General features: G+C 40.0%; 1 protein-coding gene across 1 annotated transcript in view; it reads right to left on the bottom strand.

Annotated features, from left to right (window-relative positions):
* BMP7 (bone morphogenetic protein 7) overlaps nt 1-22,482 on the bottom strand; it is a 101,606-nt gene that overhangs the window by 32,990 nt on the left and 46,134 nt on the right. Inside the window, exon 2 of the mRNA XM_016428304.2 lies at nt 22,263-22,455. Coding sequence (XP_016283790.1) covers nt 22,263-22,455 — 193 coding nt within the window. The remainder of the gene's footprint in view (nt 1-22,262; nt 22,456-22,482) is intronic.

The raw sequence follows: 22,482 nt of genomic DNA, 5'->3' as shown, positions 1-22,482 counted from the left end.
GAAATGAAAAGAAAGAAAAGAAGACCCAAGATAGAGGGCCACCCACTGGTAAAGAGCAGGATATGGATGATAATCCAGAAAATGAGTCCAAGAAGGAGCAATCAGACTGTTGAAGTAGAATCAAGGGACCTCAGTGTTACAAAAACATAGGAGAAAGTATCAAGAAAAGGCTAGACATCAGTATCAGTTGCTGTGAAGGAATCCAAAAGGATGAGGCCTCAGAAAATATCATTGAATCTGGAAGTGAAGACATATTTTGTAACTTTGAAGAGAGCCCTTTCAGCTAAGTAATATGATCAGAAGTCAGAGTATAGAGGGTTTTGAGAAGAAAGAAAAAGGAAATGGAGTCAAAAAACTTCAGGTTTGTTTTTTTTTTTTTCTAGGCTAATGGACACAAAAAGGTAGAGAAAGACTTGAAGGGATGATGGAGTCTAGTGAAGGGTTTTTGTTTGTTGATTTAATTTTCTTAGAGTTGTTAAAATAATTTTTCCTGTGATCACCTGGAAAAGGTGCCTATTATTTCTACTGAGGTCTGAGCATTTAAAGGGGCTCATCTCAGATACTCTCCAATTAAAGAAGAAAGAAGCCCCTGAGGACCCAAATGACAAAACATTGTACTGCTGGGTTCCCCTCTTACTCAAGAACCAGACTTTCCAAGAGACTGACTCTGATAAATCTTTTTTTTTAAACATTATTTTATTTGGTCATTTCCGAGCATTATTCATTGGAGACAAAGATCCTTTTTCTCCTCCCCCGCCCCCCTATCCCATAGCCGAAGGGTGATTCCACTGGGTGTCACAAGTGTTCTTGATTTGAACCCATTTCCATGTTGTTGGTATTTGCACCAGAGTGTTCTTTTAGAGTCTCTCCTCAGTCATGTCCCCTCAACCCCTATAGTCTAGCAGTTGATTTTCCTCGGTGTCTTTACTCCCACAGTTTGTCCTCTGCTTGTGGATAGTGTTTTTTCTCCTAGATCCCTGCAGATTGTTCAGGGACATTGCATTGACCCAAATGGAGAAGTCCATTACATTCGATTGTACCACAGTGTGTCAGTCTCTGTGTACAATGTTTTCCTGGTTCTGCTCCTTTCGCTCTGCATCACTTTCTGGAGGTTGTTCCAGTCTCCATGGAATTCCTCCACTTTGTTATTCCTTTTAGCACAATAGTATTCCATCACCAACATATACCACAATTTGTTCAGCCATTCTCCAACTGAAGGGCATCCCCTCATTTTCCAATTTTTGGCCACCACAAAGAGGGCTGCTATGAATATTCTTGTACACATCTTTTTTCCTTATTATCTCTTTGGGGTACAAGCCCAGCAGTGCTATGGCTAGATCAAATGGCAGATAGTCTTTTATCACCCTTTGGGCATAGTTCCAAATTGCCCTCCAGAATGGTTGGATCAATTCACAACCCCACCAGCAGTGAATTAGTGTCCCTACTTTGCCACATCCCCTCCAGCATTCATTCCCTTCCTTTGCTGTTATGTTAGCCAATCTGCCAGGTGTGAAGTGATACCTCAGAGTTGTTTTAATTTGCATCTCTCTGATTATAAGAGATTGAGAACACTTTCTCATGTGCCTATTAATAGTTTTGATTTCTTTATCTGTAAACTGCCTATTCATGTCCCTTGCCCATTTATCAATTGGAGAATGGCTTGATTTTTTGTACAATTGATTTAGCTCCTTGTAAATTTGAGTAATTAAACCTTTGTCTGAGGATTGTTTCCCAATTTGTAGCTTTCCTTCTGATTTTGGTTACATTGGTTTTGTTTGTACAAAACCTTTTTAATTTGAAGTATTCCAAATTATTTATTTTGCATTTTATGACTCTTTCTAAGTCTTGCTTGGTTTTAAAATCTTTCCCTTCCCAAAGGTCTGACATGTATACTATTCAGTGTTCACCTAATTTACTTAAGGTTTCCTTCTTTATATTCAAGTCATTCACCCATTTTGAATTTATCTTGGTGTAGGGTGTGAGGTGTTGATCTAAACCTAATCTTTCCCATACTGTCCTCCAATTTTCCCAGCAGTTTTTATGAAATAGTGGGGTTTTGTCCCAAAAGCTGGGATCTTTGGGTTTGTCATATACTGTCTTGCTGAGGTCACTTACCCTGAGTCTATTCCACTGATCCTCCTTTCTGTCTCTTAGCCAGTACCAAATTGTTTTGATGACCACTGCTTTATAATAAAGTCTGAGATCTGGGACTGCAAGGCCCCCTTCCTTTGTATTTTTTTCATTATTTCCCTTGATCCTTTGTTCTTCCAAATGAACTTTGTTATGGTTTTTTTCTAAATCAGTAAAAACATTTTTTGGAAGTTCAATGGGTATGGCACTAAATAGATAAATAAGTTTGGGTAGGATGGCCATTTTTATTATATTGGCTCATCCTACCCATGAGCAGTTAATGTTTTTCCAATTGTTCAAGTCTAGTTTTAGTTGTGTGGAGAGTGTTTTGTAGTTGTGTTCATATAGTGTCTGTGTTTGTCTCAGGAGATAGATTCCTTAGTATTTTATTTTGTCTAAGGTGATTTTGAATGGGATTTCTCTTTCTAATTCTTGCTGCTGAGCTGTGTTGGAAATATATAGAAATGCTGATGACTTATGTGGGTTTATTTTGTAACCTGCAACTTTGCTAAAGTTGTTGATTATTTCGGCAAGCTTTTTGGTTGATTCTCTAGGATTCTTTAAGTATACCATCATATCATCTGCAAAGAGCAATAACTCGGTCTCCTCCTTGCCTATTTTAATGCCTTCAATTTCTTTTTCTTCTGTTATTGACTCTGATAAATCTTAAGTAACCCCTAACCATCCATCACTGGGAGCCATTCAAACACTACCATATTTAGCCTGTCCCACTTTTTGAGGCCCTGGATTATTCAAGGCTATGATAATCAATCAATTCTTCAAAACCTACTAGGTAATAGGAATGGTGATAAGCGCCAAGGGTACAACAAAAGGGAAACAGTTCTTGCCCTCTAGGAACTGAGGCACATTCAAAATATTGAGGAAAAGCACTAACAGCTGGTAAAGGAAAATAATGGAATTAAGAAAAGTCTCCTGCAGAAAGCAGGACATCAACTGAGTCTTGAAGGAAGTTACTAGCATAAGAGGTAGAAGATAGGAAGGAATACATTCAACATTTGAGAGATAGTCAATGGGATGGCACAAAGATGGGAAACAGGGTATTATGTGTGAGGGATTGGACTGTAATATGTGGGAAGAGGAGCAAAGTATAGGAGTATACAAAGTTAGAGTTGAATGGAACCACAAAAGTTACCTAATGCAAACTCCTATATTTTATAGTTGAGGAAACTGAGTCTCAGAGAGGAAAAGTAACTTGCCTGTGATCACACAACTAGAAAATAATATAGCTAAGATTAGAACCCAGGTCTCCTGGTTCAGTATCCTTTGTAATTAGACTAGGATGCCTCTCCTATATAATATGCAGGTAAAGCTACATCCAGGTAGGATCATGGATCACAAGATCACAGATTTAGATACAGAAGGGACTTGAGGGGTCAGCCAGTCCAGTCTTCTGACTTCACCAATTAAGAAGCTGAAACCTAGAGAGATTTAGTGAGTCAATTGCCCAAGATTACACAGCAAATACTAGAAATTGAATTAGAACTAGGACCTCTGGTTCCAAATCCAGTGTCCTCATTAGTAGTGTCAATAGATGAACCTTAACTTGATTCCTTTATAAGTCCAAGAAGGTTGATCCCCATAATAAGTAGCTCTAATTAGTTGTTCATTTAATAAGAAGGGCAGAAATTCATTGTTGTCACCACCCCCAGTTACAAGATGCTACCAATGAACTGTATGTAATGAGGCAAAATGTCCATGGCAAGGACATGAGAGCAAGGCATTATAGTGCTGCCTATGACAGATTTGATCTTTGTATGACCCAGAGCTCAGATCATCAGATAAATGGATTGCCCTAAAGGGCTCTCAAGGCCCCTTGGAACTCTGAGACTCTAAATGAAGGGTCAGTAGCATAATATTCAATTGCTAAAAAGTCTGGGACAATTGATTTTCCTGGTTCTGAAGGGGGGTGAAGTTTCCAAGTTCTAATGGCTAGATTATAGCAGTCTTTCTCACCTTAACCCCAATGTCTCCATCCTAGAGTCACCTTGACCTTCTCTGCCATTTTGCTTATTGGTGGGTTTGCTACAAATGGAAAACAAACATTTTAAAGCTCTAAATGTTGCTGTGGCACCTAGGTAGTAAATGTAGTGCCAGGTAGTGCCAGGACTAAAGTCAGGAAGGCTCATCTTCCAAAGTTCAAATCTGGCCTTGGACATTTACTAGCCATGTGACCCTGGGAAACTCACTTAACCCTGTTTGACTCAGTTTCCTCACCTATAAAATGAGCTGGAGAAAGAATGACAAACTGCTCTAGTATCTCTGTCAAGAAAACCCCAAATAGGATCACAACAAGTCAGACACAACTGCAGTAACTTTATTTTCAATTCTCTAAGCTAACATGATGCAAATTGGGGAACCCAACCAGACAACATGACACATGAGTCCTGGGGCTGAGTCAGTCTGGAAAACTGTGGAATCCATTGAAGAGCCTGTAGTTAGACCAAACTTGCAAACAATAAGCCTAGAGGGAAAACCCTCTTTGAAAGATTAAAGACAAGTACAGAAGGTGATCATTGTCCCACCCACACAGACTAAAATATATTCACATCCACTGTCAGCTCCAATCAGTTTTTCAGCAAAGTGGACTGATGGCAGGAAAGTACCCCTTCCACCTTCCCCTCAGTCCAGCTCAGAATCTGAGAGTGTCAGGTCTGGCAGGGATCTTTGATTTCGGATCCCAGGCTCTGCTACTGAATAACCTTAGATAATTCACTTAACTTCTCTGGACCTCATTTTCTCATCTGCAAAATAAAGGAATTGGACTTGATATTGTCTAAAGTCTCTTCTAGCACAAAAATCTATGCTCCTTTTACAAGAACTGAATCTAGCCTCCTAATATGATGAGTGGGAAAACTGAGGCCCAGAGAAGGGAAGTCCCATTGCTTTCATAGCAGAGCCTGGGCTACAACTAGAGCCTCCTGACTCCCAGCTATTGCTTTTTCCATACCTCCTCCATGACACCACATAACAAACTAAATGTGTGGCTTTTCTGGATCTAGGTTTCCCCATAGATTTCAGGGAATGCCCTACTCTTCCCCTCCTTCTGCTCCTCCACCCCCTCACTCTCACCAGGATACCAAAATAGTGCCCACTTTCCTGGCTACATAAGGAAAAAGAGAGTCATGCAGGTCTGAGGCTTTTAAAGCATATCCCTTTAAAGCAGGAAGAAGCCAGGAAAACTAAAATTAAGTCATTTAGAGGAAGGTGGAAAAGCCAGCATGAACAGCAATATTCCATCCACAAAATAGCCAGAGTTCCTTCCTCCTCCTCCTCCCCCCCCCCCTCAGTCCCCCCAGTCCAGATGCTCTTCAGGTGTTTTCCTACCTAACTTCCTCCAATGAAGCTAACAGACAAATTAGCTGCAGGAGGGCCTTCCCTAGGACAACAGTTAAGAAGCTAGCAGAGATCGTATAGTATATTATATTATAAGCTATAATCACATAAATAGAACATGGAATTCAATTCTATGTCCTTCACTCCAATAGGTTAAAAAAAAGTTGTAGATGTGAGTTGATTTCATTTAATTAAATCTGCATTCTTCCATCAAACTATCAAGAACCTTCTTTAAATCTGCATTTTCAAAGCTCAGCCCATTTAAAATTTTGAAGACCTTTACTGGTCAGGGCAAGTATTGTTCTATCTACACACACATAGGTGATAAATAAATTACATGGCCACAGAAATAACTTAAGCAAACCAGGTCCTCAACTGAATTTTAAGCCCAATTTTCTCAAGTAATCCAGAAAATTTTAATACTTTTTTTTTAAAACCCTTACCTTCCATCTTAGAATCAATACTATATATTGGCTCCAAGGCAGAAGAGTGGTAAGGGCTAGGCAATGGGGGTCAAGTGACTTGCCCAGGGTCACACAACTGGGAAGTGTCTGAGACCAGATTTGAACCTAGGACCTCCCATCTCTAGGCCTGGCTCTCAATTCACTGAGCCACCCAGCTGCCCCCTATTTTAACACTTTTAAAAGATTTTCAAATAGTAAATAAGGAAAAAAATAGCAAGATATCTCCAAAGAAATGGGGATTTCTAGGTCACTGTTAACTGAGTTTTATATATATATACATACATACATATATATGTACATATACATATATACACCTAATCATGTGAAATAGCATGAATTCCTATGATTCTACTCTGGTAAGCAACATGCTTAATGGTTAAAATTATGATCCAACCTGCCAGTATTATTCCTGTAACCTAAGAACATAGGAACAGGAAAAATACCAAATGAGGTACAAACAAAAAAGTCTATTCTACCTGAAAGAAATACTCCGGAGCAGGCAAAAGAAGGCTGTAGTGTCCTTTGCTTTGCTTTCTTTCTTTTTTTTTAAAACCTTACCTTATTTCTTAGAAGTATCAATTCCAAAGTAAAAGAGTAGTAAGTGGGCAATGGGCATAATAAGACTTGCCCAAGGTCGTATACCTATGTACTGTCTAAGGTCACATTTGAACCCAGGACCTCCCTATCTCTAGGTCTGGTTCTCTATCCATTGATCCACATAGCTGTCCCTCTAATGTCCTTTTAATCAGTGAATTAAGAATATATCAAAACATTTTACAAGGAAGCAAATGTATCCATCCTTCTTAAGGTCATATAGTAGCTTACAGCCTGAGCTAAACAACAACAACAAAGGAGTTAAGAAAAAAGGACAGGAAGAGAAACAGAGAAATAGGCCTTTAATAAAGTGTACATTTCCAAAGTGCTATAAAACAATGCATACCCTTTGATCCAGTAATACAGCACTACTAGGTCTGTATCCCAAAGAGATTTTTTCTAAATGGGAAAGGACCTGCTTGTAAAATATTTATAGCTGCTCTTTTTGTGGTGGCAAAGAGTTGGAAACTAAAGGGATGGCCTTCAATTGGGGAATGGTTGAACAAATTGTGGTATATGATGGCAATGGAATACTATTGTGCCATAAGGAATGATGAACAAGATGATTTCAGAAAGAGCTGGAAAGTCCTATGTGAACTGATGCAAAGTGAAAAAAGCAGAACCCGAAGAACATTTTGCACAGTAACTGCAGTATTGGAGAATGGTCAACTGTGATAGACTTAGCTATTCTCAGCAATGCAATGATCCAGGACAATTCTGAAAGACTTGTGACAAAGAATGCTATCCACCTTCAGAGAAAGAACTGTTGGAGTCAGAATGCAGATGAAAGCATACAATTTTTCATTTATTTATTTGGGCATATGTTTGGGGGTTTTGGATTTTTAAGAAAACTCAAGAAAATTAACAATATGGAAATTTGGTTTACATGAAAATACATGTATAACCCAGATGGAATCACTAGGAAGGGAAAGGGAAAGTAAGGAGGGAGGTAAGTTCCATCACATTACTTAGGAAAAATTATGTCAAAATTTGTTATTATATGTAATTAGCAAAATAATAATAATAATAGGTACACAAGGAGAAAAATTAAAGGTATACATTTGACTTTAACAACTAAAATCAAAAGTTGGGGGGTGCAGGTGGTTAGGAGGCAGGAATACAATTCAGCAATATTAATGACTTGATTGGTATAAAGAGTAGATAAATGGAAGGAAGTCAGCATTCCCACGACCACTAAAAGTCATCCACACTGGAGTGGTCCTGGCTCCAGCCTATGTGGGATGAAGAGTCAGAGGAGCAGGATCTAGAGTCATGGGGAAAGCCCCATTTGCTGCCCATTGAAGTGGGGTCTTTCAAAAGACACTTAGCATGCTAAGCTGGTAAATTCTGCCCTAAACTTACATACACAGAAAACATCTCCTAGAATCCTTGGCAGATCCTCCTCAGAATGTGTCACACAGTCCCATCCTACAATCATGTAGCCGACTGCTGTGGGACTTAGTGACAGCCAAATAAATTGGAGCTGGCCCTGAAGTATCCAAGAATTTCCCAGTTTTTTAGCTGTTTTTCTCAGGCTCTCCATCTTCCCTCTTTTTCTCTTCTCTTCCTTTCAATAGAGCCAAGATGCTGGCCAACACATGTGGCCACAAATGCTAATAAGAGAAAGGTGGGAGAAGCCAGGAGAAAACAGGAGAAGGAGCCTAGCAGGCAGCTGGAGAAAAGATAGCATGTGTTTAATGTGTTTTTTGATTCTGACCTCTTTGCCTGGTTTAAGATTCCAGAGTTCAGGCCATAGAATTTCTATAAAACCAGAAGTCTTTCTTACTCCACTCAACATAACCTCAAGCCATCTGAGAAATCTGATAACAAGAGGTGAGCCAAGCTGCTGATTTCTGCACTTGGAGACATATTTGTGGTGAAATTTAAAGATCTGTGGGATTCCCCCCAAAAAAACACTTGGTCTTGCGGGTGGAACCAGGAAGCCTCTGAAATGCCACAGAAGAAAATTACTAGCTGATCAGCTGTCCACTTTGGGCATTTGCAGAGGTGGGTGGATAGGGAAATGTGGACCTCAAGATTATTCCCACTTCGCATTTTTTTCCTTATCGCCCCCTTTCCTCTGGTGACTCCAGTTCTTGACTAAAATAGAAGTGAAGTAAGTTTAGGATCTTTTGAATATACTCTAAGTGAATAAACATTGAGATAAATGCACTGGCAATTTCAAGCATCATTTTCTGACCTTTTAAACAAATGACATACAAAGCTATTAAAAATTATTTGACAAGAAGGAAATAAGTGCAAGTCAAGTGAAATCCTCAGATGCAAACATACCCAAAGATAGAAGAGTATGTGTGGAATTGCTTCCAAGTTGTTACAACAATCACAGAAGTCAGAGAATGGGACTCCTGGATAAGGGAAAGGAAAAAATGTAACCCAACATAATGTCACACATATACTGATACTAATAGATACTTGTTGAATTGAATTAAGAATGGAAAAGGCCCACAAGGTCAGAAATGAGCTACAGATAAGGAAGAGGGAAAGGGGGTAAGGAAGTAATAAGCATTTATAGAAAGTGTGCCAAGCAATCACTCTAATACCTTTGCCAAGAAAACCCCAAATGGGATAATGAAGAGTCAGACAACTGAAATAACTGAACAACAATAACAAAATGTGCCAGGTGATATGCTAGGCACTTGACAAATATTATCTCATTTGATCTTCACAATAACCATGGGAGGTAGGTTCTGGTATAGGAACAGGAAGAACAGAGATTGGATTTTGACCATTTATTTGTGAGATAGGAAGTGGGATGGGGTCTGAAAGAAGAGTCAAGGATAAATTAATATTAAGAATGCATTAAGAATCATTCATTCATTCATCATTCCTTTATTCAGTATCTCCAGTGAGGCAGATGTTGGGCCAAGTACTAAGGATATAGAGATAAGAATGGAATAGTCTGTGCCCCCAAGTCGCTTCTTTTGGGCAATCTAGAAAAACTAACACTGAAAAGATGGGACAGGTAAGAATGCCAGCTAGTTTATTCCTGAATTGTGGGTGATGGAAAGTTAAGGATAAAGTCAATGAAAATATCATGGAATTCTATTAGAACCATAGCATCAACAGAAAGGTCTAACATCAGTTGGGGTTTTTTTAAGTTTTAAAATTCAATTTTATTTTCAGCTCCAAATTCTCTTCCTCTCATCTCTCTTCCCCCACCTCCAATCATTGAAAAAGCAAAAAACAAAAACAAAAACAACCCTAAAACTGTTATGGACATGTATGATCAAGCAAAATAAATTTCTAGATTCTTCAACTCCTCCAAAACCAGATAAATAAAAGTCTCAACCTGCAGACTGAGTCTATCACCTCTCTTTTTGGAGGTGGCACATGTTTCATTGTGAATCTTCTGGAATTGCTGTTGGTCAGAACTAGCATCTATTTTAGAGGCTCTTGGGGGAACAAACTTTTATCAAGTGCTTTCTATGTGCCAAGTACTGTTCTAAGAGCTTTACAAACATCTCACTTATTCCTCACAACAACTCTGGAAGATAGATGCGATTTGTATCCCTATTTTACAGTTGAGAAAACTGATACAGACAGAAATTAAGTGATTTGCCCAGGGTCACACAGCTAATAGGTATCTAAGGCTGAATTTGAATTCAGGTCCTTCTAACTCCAGGATCAGCATTCTTGAGGGGAAAAAAATCAATTTTTATTTTCATTAACCTTTGATGTCCTTTATTGTTCTATGTATTTGAAAACTTTACCTTAAAAAGAGAGTCTATAGGCTTCACCAGATGGCTAAAGGGATCCATGACACAAATTAAAGTTAAGAATCCCTAAACTACATGAAATTATGTCCATATAACTTGGTCCAGGACATAAATTTTCTAAGGAAAATATTTTTTTGCCACCTGTTCTTTTTCACATAATTTAATAAATTGAAAATTTTGTCATTGGAAAGGATCATTTTTCAGTTCCCTCATTTTAAATACAGAGAACTTTAATCTCTAAAAAGTGTTTTTCCCAGGGTCAAATAGCTAAATAGTAAGGAAGTCATGACTAGAACCCATGTCTCCTGTTTCCTAACTATCTTTTCCCATTATAGAAGGCCACTTCCCATTGTTATCTAAGAGTTCCCTACTTCTTCCTCTACATTTACCCAACATCCTGAGTTGTTTGTTTTTTGTTTTCAAAGGGGGCTAATGACATCATGGGAGTGATATCTTGATTTATATATGAGTTGTAATTTAAGTGAGGCACAGATGCACGAAGTCATCAGCTTGACTCTTTCTTCCAAAGTTATCAAAATCCAGGAGCAGTACAAAAGTCAAGATGACTGGTGATATCCTAGAATGACCTTAGCATCTCTGTTGTCTGACCAGGCTCTAAGTGCCTGCTTTAGCCACCTTTATGGGCATTGGAACAGTTTGTTTTCATCCACCCTTTCAGCAGGGGAAAGTCTTTGCATGCTTGGGGAAGACATTCCCCTAACTCACTGAGGGTTTGAGACTTGTTGATTGCCTTCAACCTACCTCTCACGCTGACTAGGGTGCTCATGCTACAGTTTCTTGGTACCACAAATAGGAGTTGAATGAAAGATGGACACAAAAAGTGAATGAGCAGCCTTTAAAGGGGTCCTGAAACTAGAGGTGGTAGTCCTCCCTGAACACCAAACATCCAGTTCACAATCAATGCTACAGACATTCATAAAAGAAATACAAGAGGGAGGGGTGATCAGGGAGGTGGGGATCAGGCCATGGAGAGCCTTAACTGAGTTTAAGCACTCTAAACTCTATCCTATGGGCAATGGGGAACCATTGAAGGCTTTTGAGCAAAAGAGTGACAGACATGATCAAAGTAATAGTTTAAGGCAATTAATCTGGCAGTATGAAGAAGGGAGTGACTGGAGGTGGGGGAAACTAGTGGGGAGACTATTATAATAGTCTAGGCATGAGGTAATAAGGGCCTGGACTAGGGTGTTGACTGAGGGAATGGAAAGGGACTTTTTTTTAAAAGGTCCTTTGTCCCTCATCAAGCCTCAAGAACCCTATTCCTGACCACAACTTGAAATATCTTTTGAATAAGCACAAATTTGTTAAGAGAGTCAAATACTTAAACACTTGTTAAGTATAGATTGAGTGATAATCTTTATTGATAGCCCTTACGCATATTGGTATGTAAGATTTGTACAGTACCCTGCTACAGATGACTGCTTATGAGAGAACTGAAAAATATTAATTCTCTTTGCCTCCTGCCAAAAAGTTGAACCAATTACAGGGCTCTGATATGAAATGCAGATGTTAACGCATTTGGAAAAATAGCTTTCTATAGACAAGTTGAGTTCTAAGTTTGAAATGCTTTCAGAATTGAATTCTGGATCTGGAGGTGTAGGCCACAAGTGTTTAACATAAAAGTAAATTCTACCAACATTTGTTACAAAATAAATAAAGGGGACATTCTGATTGCAAATATCAAATAAGTACAGGATAATTCCCCTAGAGTGCATGAGAGCCGAATCCACTATTGTGTGTCCTGTTGGCACTCAAACAGCAAATATAATTATAACAATCAGAGGAAAACCTCCATGGAATTGAAAAGTATTATAATTATGGGTAATTTTCACTTTTTGGAAATTGGGCTCAGTTAGACATTTGAATAAAGCTTTTTAAAACTAGTCTCCAGTTTCAGTTCTGAAAGAGCCAGCTACCTATTTAGAAGACGTGCTATACCAGACAGCTGAAAGCCCTGAGGGCTGTGCCACCATCAATGACACCAAAGATAGGATAAGGCCCTCAGACTTGAATAATTTTTCTTCCTGAATAAGACATCAGAAAATAAAATACCAGGCCAGAATAAAGAAATCTGAAGTTCATGGATCTACTCCTGCCTCTGGTCCTAATTTATAGCTGGGTGACACTGGAAAAGAACTCAGTTTCCCCTGAGTTGCTCTCCCTTACTCATCTCACCCATCTCATAGGTCTGCAGTTCTGACATTCATGCTCTGTGTGACCTTGGGCAAATTACTTCCCCACCTCAGTTTCCTCATATGTCAAATGAATAGGTTGGACTAGAATCTTTTGAAGGTCTTCCACACTTCCACAAATTTATAATTCTGTGATTGGATAAGAGAATCTGAGTTGAACAAACTAAGGATATGTTAAACATGATATGTATTGCAAAGATTTCCTGAGATCCAAATGTCATGCTTCTGACTAATATTTCCAAAGATCAACATCCCCTTTTTCCTAACAATACAGGTGTTTCAAAGCTAAATAAAAGACCTTCCCAAAGCTTGGGTTCTTAGAAAGATTTTAAGGCTTCCCTTTTCCTCTTTTTCTGCAAAAAAAAACCTCTTTAAATCAGCTGCTACTTTTCATAGATACAAATTCCTGAGAAGAAGGGCACACAGAGACAGGTATCTCTCTGCAAAACTACTTTAAAAATGAATCATAAATGAGAAAGAAAACAGTGGCACCAATCATCAGAATTCACAGCTGAAGCTGATATGGGATCATAACTTGAAAGCTAGAAGAGATCTTGAGGCCATCTAATCCAACTCCCTCATTTTACAGATGAGTAATTGAGGTCCAGAGGGTTTAGATCCCTTGTTACAGGACACAGAGCTCTTACCTACATGGCACCATCAAGACCAAGTTTCACAGAGCATTAGAACTGGGAGGGAACCTACTAATCATTTTGCAGATGAGGAAGCTGTAGCCCAGGGAGGGCAGGAAGGAGTTTTCCCAATCTCTTCTATATGTCTGACTGTACACATGTACCTCTCTAGCATGACCATCCATTAGGGTACAACTAGATGAAGCAGAATATGAGTGCTGAGTTACAGAAGAAGTCCCCCCCACCCCACTCCCCAGTGCCAATGATGAACCAGTTTTCTCAAGTGACATAAAGATGTTTTCAGTTCAGCTTGAGTTCGAACAAGGCACTCCAACGTAATTGGGAAGGTTTATCCTTCCCATCCCCCTATCCTCCAAGAAGAGGAGTCACTGAAGCTTAGAGGCTTCAAGGAAAGTAACTAAGCCCACCCTTTGGGTGGAGTTCTCTCAAGCCCTCCAAATGTCATATTAGCTCCTCTGTGATAGCTGACTGGTTCCTTTGAAATGTTTTCTCCTCTTGGTCTGTTAAAAGGCCCTGATGCTAACTAATAGGAGTGGTAGGGAAAGTCCAAGAGTAGAGCTGAAAACTAGAGGCCCCAGGGGAAAAGCAAATAGGATGGGGGTCAAAGGTTAGTAAATTGATTCTCACACAACTACCAGGAAAGCCAAGGCTCTAGGGGAATTAAATGTCAGAGCTGGAAAGGAGGCTATTAGCATTCACCTAATTGAACCACCACCTTCATTTTACAGAGAAGGACATCAAGGCCCAGAGAGGGAAAGTTGCTTTCACACAACCAAAGAGTAGAGAACTCAAAGCTAGATCCAAGCAAGGTGTCTGGGATTCTAGTCTAGCTCAGATCTTTTGTGGGAGTTAGATGATGGCTCTGAACCATCATTCTCACAGGTATTTTCTGGAAGACAAAACCAATGAGGAATAATTGGGACAAGGAAGACAGACATATCCTTTTTTTTTTTTTAAACCCTTACCTTCCATCTTGGAGTCAATACTGTGTATTGGCAGAAGAGTGGTAAGGGTTAGGCAATGGGGTCAAGTGACTTGCCCAGAGTCACACAGCTGGGAAGTGTCTGAGACCAGATTTGAACCTAGGATCTCCTGTCTCTAGGCCTGGCTCTCAATCCACTGAGCTACCTAGCTGCCCCCCAGACGTATCCTTTCAAACAAATTCCTACTTCAGTAAATAGAAAGGATTTTTTTCTCTCCTTTACAAATTCATTAAAAAAAAAAAACTTTGTATCCCCAACACAGCAGTTCCTTGCTCATAGTCAGCATTTGATGCGAATAAACAGATTTTTTTCCATGAGCAGATATAAAAAATGCCTAAAATACCACCTCCAGGTGGACTAAGCCAATTTGAATCCACAGAAAATGTCCCAATTCATTAGGATCCATATTACTTCTTGGCCTCAGAGCATTCTACATAGAAGGATAAAAGTCCTCAACGCGTTCTTTTTCACATTTGCCACCACATGTGTGTTCTGTACTCATTTTCCCCACCTTCTCTTCGCCTCCTCCCAGTCCCACGGGTGCCATTGTACTAAGGGAAGAGACAGCGCCATACAAACATACGGAGTGATCTCACCCAGACAGCTCAGCTTTTTCTCCCCCACTGTACTTACCCCCAAATGGGGTCATGAGGTGGCTATCCACAGGGCAGCAAAACCAGCTCAAAATAAGTCACTGGGGTCAGTGAGCCTGTTCCACCTCCCCAACACACCATGCCCCTTCCTGACTCTAACAATCCATTAGACCCCCCTTAGCCCTCCTCCCACCTGTCCAACGCTTTGGATCTTTCAGTCTTTAAGGATCAGCTCAGTTCCTACCTTCCCTGTGAGGTCTTCCTGGATCATTTTGGCTAAAAATTGCCTTCTCTTCCACTGAACTTACAAAGCCCTTATCCTAAGTGTGACTCCTTTAGTACCTGTGAGAGATTGTCTCACAGCTGAAGTTCTTTTCATAGAGACAATGTGGTAGCAAGGAAGGAGTGCTGGATTTAGGAGTCAAGGACCACAGGTTCAAATTTTAGCTCTGATGCTTTCTAGCTGAGGGTCCTTGGGGAGGACTTTTTTCCATCTAAAAAATTAGAGGAATGACATTCATATTATTTGCCTTTTAGAACTTCTTGTGAGAGAAGCACAATGTAAACTTTTAAAATTCTATAAAAATGCAATTTGTCTTATAAGCCTCTGCTTTGCCACTAACCTAAACTCCCAAAGGCCAGGACTGCATTTTACTTTGCCATTATCACCTGCCTCCACTAGTCTAATTTTCTCATGTACAGCAAGTACTCACTACGTGTTTATTGAAAAGTCTGAGATTCCTATCCACCCCCACCTCCCCCCACAAAAAAAAAGGGTAATGGAACATGTACCAGAAAGTCTTGGGTTGGGAGGACATGCACTGTTTCCTCCTCTGTAAAATGAGGTGGTTGGCTGAGATAATCTCTCAAGTCTCTTCCAACTCTAAAGTTCTACAAGCCTATGTTTGTGCTTTTCCAGCTGGGGAGGGAGGAACAGGACTGGCCTGGCTTTCTGGTGAATTCTTTGTCTATTGATCAAAAAGCATTATTAAGAGTTTACCATTATTAAGAGTTTACCATTCTGCTAGGTTTTAGTGATATAAAGAAAACACAAAAATACTCCCCCTACTTATCCCTGAGGAACTTGTGCTTTAATAGGGAAATAAAATGTAAATTTTTTTTTGTTGTTGCAGCTAAGTAGCTTGGTGGTTTTTGTTGGAATCAAGAAGATGAGTTCAAATCCAGCCTTAGACACTTCCTAGCTATGTGGCATAAGACAAGTTACTTTACCACTGATTGCCTGACAAAAGGATCCACTGAAGAAGAAAATGGCAAACTGATTTAGTATCCTTGCCAAGAATATCCTGAGGCTAACTATGATCCATGGGGTCACGAAGGGTTGGACACAACTGAACCACAACCTTAGAAGGGAAGGTCTTAGCAACTGAGAAGAAAGGAAAGGTCACCTGTAGAAGGGGGTAGGTAAGCTAGGTCTTAAATAAACCAGGAATTTTGCAAGAAGGAGAGCATTTCAGCCAAGAAGGACAGTATGTACAAAAAAAAACAAATAAACAAACAGATGAGAGATGAGGTAACCTGTGTATGTGGAACAGTAAGGAGACCAGTATCACTGGACCATACAGTGTATGGAGGGAAATAATGTATTAGAATACAAGAAAGATAAAAAAGGGGGCCAGGTTGTGAAGAGATTTTAAACCAAAAGTAATTTACATTTGATCCTAGAGTCAATAGAAAGCCTTGAGAATTTATTTAGTAGACTGATGAGATGATCAGGAAAATCATTTTGACAGTTGTTGTGGAAGGTGGATCCAAGTTGAGACAGGGAGGCCATTGAGAAAACTATTTCAATTATCTAAGAGAAGGTGATAAGATCTCGAATAAGGGGATTAGTGACTGTGTGAGTGGAGAGAACATACATGAGATATTTAGAAATGGAAATCAATAAGATTTAGTGGAATCCACTGGATCCACTAGAGAAGGAAATGGCAAACCACTCCAGTACTTGGTCCATGGGGTCATGAAGAATTGGACACAACTGAATGACTGAACACAAACAGAAGATTTAGCAGCTGATCAGCTCTGTAGAATGAGTAAGAGTGAGGTTCATAGACTGTAGATTAAAAATTTCTCCTGGAGATGTTTCAGCCTAGATTGTTATCCCAGATAAAGGCCATATAGACTAATTTAAAACCTCAAGATGAGCATCCTGTTGTCTCCACCCTCTTCTATTCAGAAGTGTAAGCAGGAGACTGGCTCAACTGAGCTCTCTAAGCTGGTTAGAGCCTATAGGTTTAAACAAACATATACCTGCTCTCCCTACCCCCCCCCCCCAGGGTTAAATAGATGCATGTGTTTTGAGTTTATTTGCATAAATACTGATTTTCTAGCTAAAAGGGAGAGCCTGTGTGCATTTTGCAGCTAAACAGAGCCTGTTGGTAGCTTCTGCTTACCTGTGGAAGAGTTCCCTTGCTTTGTCCCTCTCATTTACCTGGGACACGGGTGAGAAAGGTAGAATGCTGGCACCTTGGGTAGCCCAACTGGAGGAATAAAACAAATCAATCCTGCCCAAGTCCTCCACTTCCCGGGCCAGTAGCTCCCCGCTCCTGGGGAAGGCAGCTGTCTGTATTGTTAGTCACGCCCTGGGTGGCGTAAGCTTCTATGTCATTATCTCCTGAGACAAAGGACTTTTGTTTCATCTCTAATCCTGCGTTCCCATTACTTACAGTTAGGCTGAGGGGAGAGGTCAGCCAATTTGAGTTTCTATTCTTTCCCTTTCCTAATCATAATGTATGCATATCGGAGACACTCTAGTTTGTCAAGTGTCAGAAGGAAAAAAAATATCTTCTAGACTTGACTTGTGTTCTGAATGCCAAGACCAGATTAGTGGCAAGTTGCCCTCTTCATGACTTTGAGCTTATCCCGACTTTGGTAGGAGTCTAAGGGAAAGGACCTGGGTCTTTGGAACAAACACGGTAACTTTTTCATCCAACCGCCAGGGATCATTTGTCCTTTGGCAGGCCCAGTTTTTGCACGACTTCATCCTTGGTCCAAGGGAAACCCTTCTTTGGTGGATTCTGCAGTGTCACCAGGGTCGTATCTGCTGCCCAGATGTCCTCCTGCCCTTTCAGCTGGATCAAATATCCTGCCCCTATGAGGTTTTGGAGCACAGCTATGAAGGAAATGCCACGTTCTACCCAGATGGAGCTACAGAAAAGTGAAGGAGAGCCTGTAAAATATTTAAGAAGCTTCAGGGATGAAAGGATGGGCAGTTCCCAATGCAGAGAATTAAAAGGTTAATGGCATCTGACTGAGTTTTGTATTTCTCTTCTTTTCTAATAACACCCACACTGTCTCCCCACCTCAATTTGGACTCTGAAAATAGTTACCTTGATCTAGAAAAATCAAGACTCAAAAGAGAAATAAACAAATTCCCAGGTCCCTTAGAATCCAGGGAGCCTAGAGTCTAAAGCACTTTCCTAAAAACCTATGTGATCTTTGACCTCTCTACACTTCAGTCTTCTCATTGTAAAAGGTAGAAGTAGCTAAGTGGTACAGAAGATTGAACACTGGACTTGGACCTCAGATACATCCTAGCTATATGACCATAAGTCACTCAGCTTTTTTTAATTCTCAGTTTTTTTATCTGAAAAATAAGGGGTTGGATTCAATAGTTTCTAAGGTGCCTGCTAGCTTGAAATCTATGATTCTGTGATGAAGATGGACTAGATAGTCTCTAAGGTCCTTCCCACCTTCAAGTCTATGATCCTACTTGGTCATTTTCTCAGGCTATAGTCTCTGTATTTAAAACAATATGCTCAGAGTATGGTCCCGTCCCTTCCCACCCTTCCATTTTTCACCCATTTTGCAGTTTGCTTCCCTGGTTGAACCCAGGCCTCTTCTCTTCACTCTCCCCACCCTTCCAGGGCCAGGACTGCTGCCAATGGCTCCAGAGTTTCTCATTCCTAATTTACACTACAGTTTCACCAAGACCCTCCTCCCTCCCCACTCCAGCCTGGTCTTGTCTGGTCCAGCCTGTCTGAGTCTGTGTCCTCACCTTAATGAGCAGCACAAAAGGACTAGGCCTGGAACGCATCCACAAGGACTTATTATCGGAATTTTATCTGGATAGGAGATCAAGAGGAGTCAAAGGAAAGTGACCCCCATGAGGGAAGAGACAATGCAGCCAGATCCAAAGCCGGTTAATCCCAAAGCATCCCCAAGGCTTTCATGGAGCGTATACAAAGGTTAGCCAGAGAGCCAGATGCTCTAGCTCTCCTACAGCTGCACAGCCCAGTCATGAAACCTCAGTCAGCACACTGCGTGCCTTCTGCAGCTAATGAGCAAAACTGCTCCCCTGGCTAAGGCAGAAAGACACAAGAGAGTAGGAATGACGCGAAGAAGGGAGCAATGCAAGAAAGAGAGCTAGGGCTTTCATGGTCATGGACTCCACTGATAGCAGACATCTTCCCAGCATAACCTTAGGTTCCAAGATGACAAAAATGGTTGGGTATCCAATAAGTTTTCTGGCCAATTGTTGGGGGGTGAAGAAATATAAACCCCTTTTAGAGAAAAGTTAAAAGTTTAGTTTAAAGGTCTCTTTTTCTTTGGATTTTGTTTGCAGGATGCCCAGTTTGGTCCCCATTAAGGTCAACAATTGATCCTCTGAAGGAATTAAACATATTTGAAATTCATACTATTTGAAGTTGTAATTCTATAAAATATGGCATCTGGTTCCAAGCCAAAGGAAATATGCAGTAAGAAAGTGAATAAATACTATAATCACGTCACAGGATTCATTATTCACCCTAATTGAGACAGTTCTAATTGACAAGTTTAAGGGTATAGCCCAACTGTGTAAGAGGAGATGGAAGGGCTAGGGGAACTAGGAGACTGGCCTCCAGTCCCTCATATTCTTCACTCAGAGATGCAGCATCTAATGAGGTATCTCAAATAAGGATTATTTGGCTTCAGAAAAAGATCACTCCTGGAAAATGACTTGTGAGCAATTCCTTTCTCCAAGACCCAGGCAGATTTACCTTTGAAGGCCTTTAAGCTTGTAAAGCTCAGAGGCAGGAATCCCAGGCAAAGGAATGGGTCCCAAAGGAGCACTTCTCATACCCAAGTAATCTTGGAACAGAACTGCACATCAACATGCAACATGTTATGCCTGGCTCCTGACTCTTCTTGCCAAAGAAACGCCATGCATGACACCAGATTCATCTTCAAACAATAGTGACTCAGGGCCTCAGTGTCCTGGGCTATAAATTCGATCTGCTGATGACTTCTGTGTCAGATCAAATAGGTAGACAAAGTGATCCAGGATGGAACTAAAATCCAAAGAGCTTTGATAATTAGAGCAGACAGTAAAAGAAATCACAGAAAGCCAGTAAGAGGTTAAAAGAGAATGCAGCCCTCTTGAAAAGGGAAAAGTTAAGGTGAAGGAAGAAAAAAGGATTTCCTGGCATGAGAATCTGTTGTGTTATTTTTAAAAAGAGGAAAAAGAAAGAAAGAAAGAAGGAGGAGAAAGATATAGAAGAGGAGGACGGTGAAGAGAAGAATAGGAGGAGGATGAAGAGAAGGAGAAGAGAGGAGGAGGAAGAGAAAAAGGAAAAGAATGAAGAGAAGAAGAGGAGGAAGAAGAAAGAATGAACAAAAGAAAGAAGGAAAGAAAGAATGAACAAAAGAAAGAAAGAGGAGGGAGGGGGAGAGAAAGAAAGGAAGGAAAGAAGAAAGAGAGAAAGAAAGAAAAAGGAAGGAAGGAATAAAGAAAGAAAAAAGGAAGGAAGGAAGAGAGAAAGAAAGAAGGAAAGAAAGAAAGAAAGAAAGAGAGAGAGAGAGAGAGAGAGAGAGAGAGAGAGAGAGAAAGAAAGAAAGAAAGAAAGAAAGAAAGAAAGAAAGAAAGAAAGAAAGAAAGAAAGAAAGAAAGAAAGAAAGAAAGAAAGAAAGAAAGAAAGAAAGAAAGAAAGAAAGAAAGAAAGAAAGAAAGAAAGAAAGAAAGAAAGAAAGAAAGAAAGAAAGAAAGAAAGAAAGAAAGAAAGAAAGAAAGAAAGAAAGAAAGAAAGAGAAAAGGAAAGCACCAAGCAATTAAAAACAATCCCTGCTAGAGGCAAAGCTTTCTCTTATGACTTGGGTCTGTACCCTGACAATACAGAGACTGAGTGCTGTCTGTCCCATAGTTACTGGATATGCAGAACAGCTGAGTTGAGCCTGGCCCAGCATTTAAGCAGGCCAGCCAAATTCCTGAGATTAACTTCTTGACCAATATTTTTGAAGCAGGTTTTGTGAACATAACGACAACAAGCTTTTATGACTGCCAGTGGGCTAATGGTGTAAGCAAGGCATCATGCAACAGAACTGATTGAGTGTTATTGATAAATGGTCTTTGAGGTTCTTGTAGTCCCAATTAATCAGCCTAGATGAGAAAAATCAAACATATGGTCTTGTTCAAGGGCCCTGAGGGATTTGTCAGAGAGTAGAGAATACATTAATAATTGCTTGGAATGAGTTTAATGGCTCATCTTGTAATTTTGCACACGCAAAACAATAAATCAATGGGAGGACTGAGATGCGGTCTGTCTGAGTTAATTAGGGTGCCTAAATGCCTTTGCTAATAAAGTACTGCAATTAAGATATTCTCTAAGTGGGAGAGAGCATGAGTTTCAACCTGCATCAGAGGGAGAACACCATACTTCCAGAAATCAAACTTCCAAAGAAATGTCTGAGGTATCTTTCTGATGATGTCAATTTAGTCAGTTCTAAGGTACTTTTGCACTCTAGCTCCAAATCAATTTTCCCAAAAGGAACAAAAATGTTTGGCCATGAGGAAGGTAAGTCTTAAATCTGGAAAGTTTGGGGGATCAATTCCCTATGTCTTTCCATAGAGATGCTAATGGTGACAAGGGCTCCTTTTCAGCATATCCCCATGTTTCTAAAGCCAGTTGCCAAGACTGTATTCATTCAAACTCTACTAACTTGAAATTTACAAATAGCACCAGTATTTTTTAACCTTATGAGTAAAAAGCTAGAAATGATTTTTCTATACGGCTTTTTATCGTCTTACCTACCAATCTGATCTGACCTCAAAATGAGTATCTTTTCAAAGTATGTTTATAAGAAATTAAGTTTTTAAATGGTACACAGTGAAGCAAATGACCTTGGAGGCCACTTTTGATTCAGATCTGTTATTATGCCCTCAAATCTTGGCAATTTCAGCTCTTGAAATGCTTAAAGATTTTTGTATTTTATGGTGAGTGGCAAATGTTCTTGCTAATTCACATAACTCTATTCTATATCTTCAATTCAGTTCTTTATGCCCTCCACACCACATCCCCAGTAACACCAAAAATAACATTGGACAGAGAGTAGACAAGTAAATAGTCTGAATACAATTTGAGAATTTAATGAATGTCAACCTGGTCTTCTTCTCAATGGTTCTAAATAAGTTTCTGCTGAAAAATTTGTCCATTACCTTTGGCATTCACAATGCAAACTTGGCAGCCACCCACAATATTCCACCTGTCACCTTCTTCTTCACCCAGCCCCCATAATGTCTACCAAAGGGTAAATCTTCTCATCCTCACCTCCCCGTGTGCTCCTGAAGCACCTGGTAGACACTGATCCGGAAAGTTTCATTATCAAAGCGCTCTCTGATATAATCCTTGTATATCCTAAACTCAGCAGCAGTCACAGCTTCTCCCTCTGGGATCCTGGAGAGATCAAACCTGAATTCCCGATGATGATAGCGCTGGTGGAAAAACTCTTTGTCATGCTCCACTGGAAAAAAAAAGGAAAAAAGAAAGG

This window comes from Monodelphis domestica, chromosome 1 (genome assembly GCF_027887165.1).
Source record: "Monodelphis domestica isolate mMonDom1 chromosome 1, mMonDom1.pri, whole genome shotgun sequence".
NCBI classification, from domain to species: domain Eukaryota; kingdom Metazoa; phylum Chordata; class Mammalia; order Didelphimorphia; family Didelphidae; genus Monodelphis; species Monodelphis domestica.
This window is presented reverse-complemented; position numbering and strand designations above follow the sequence as displayed.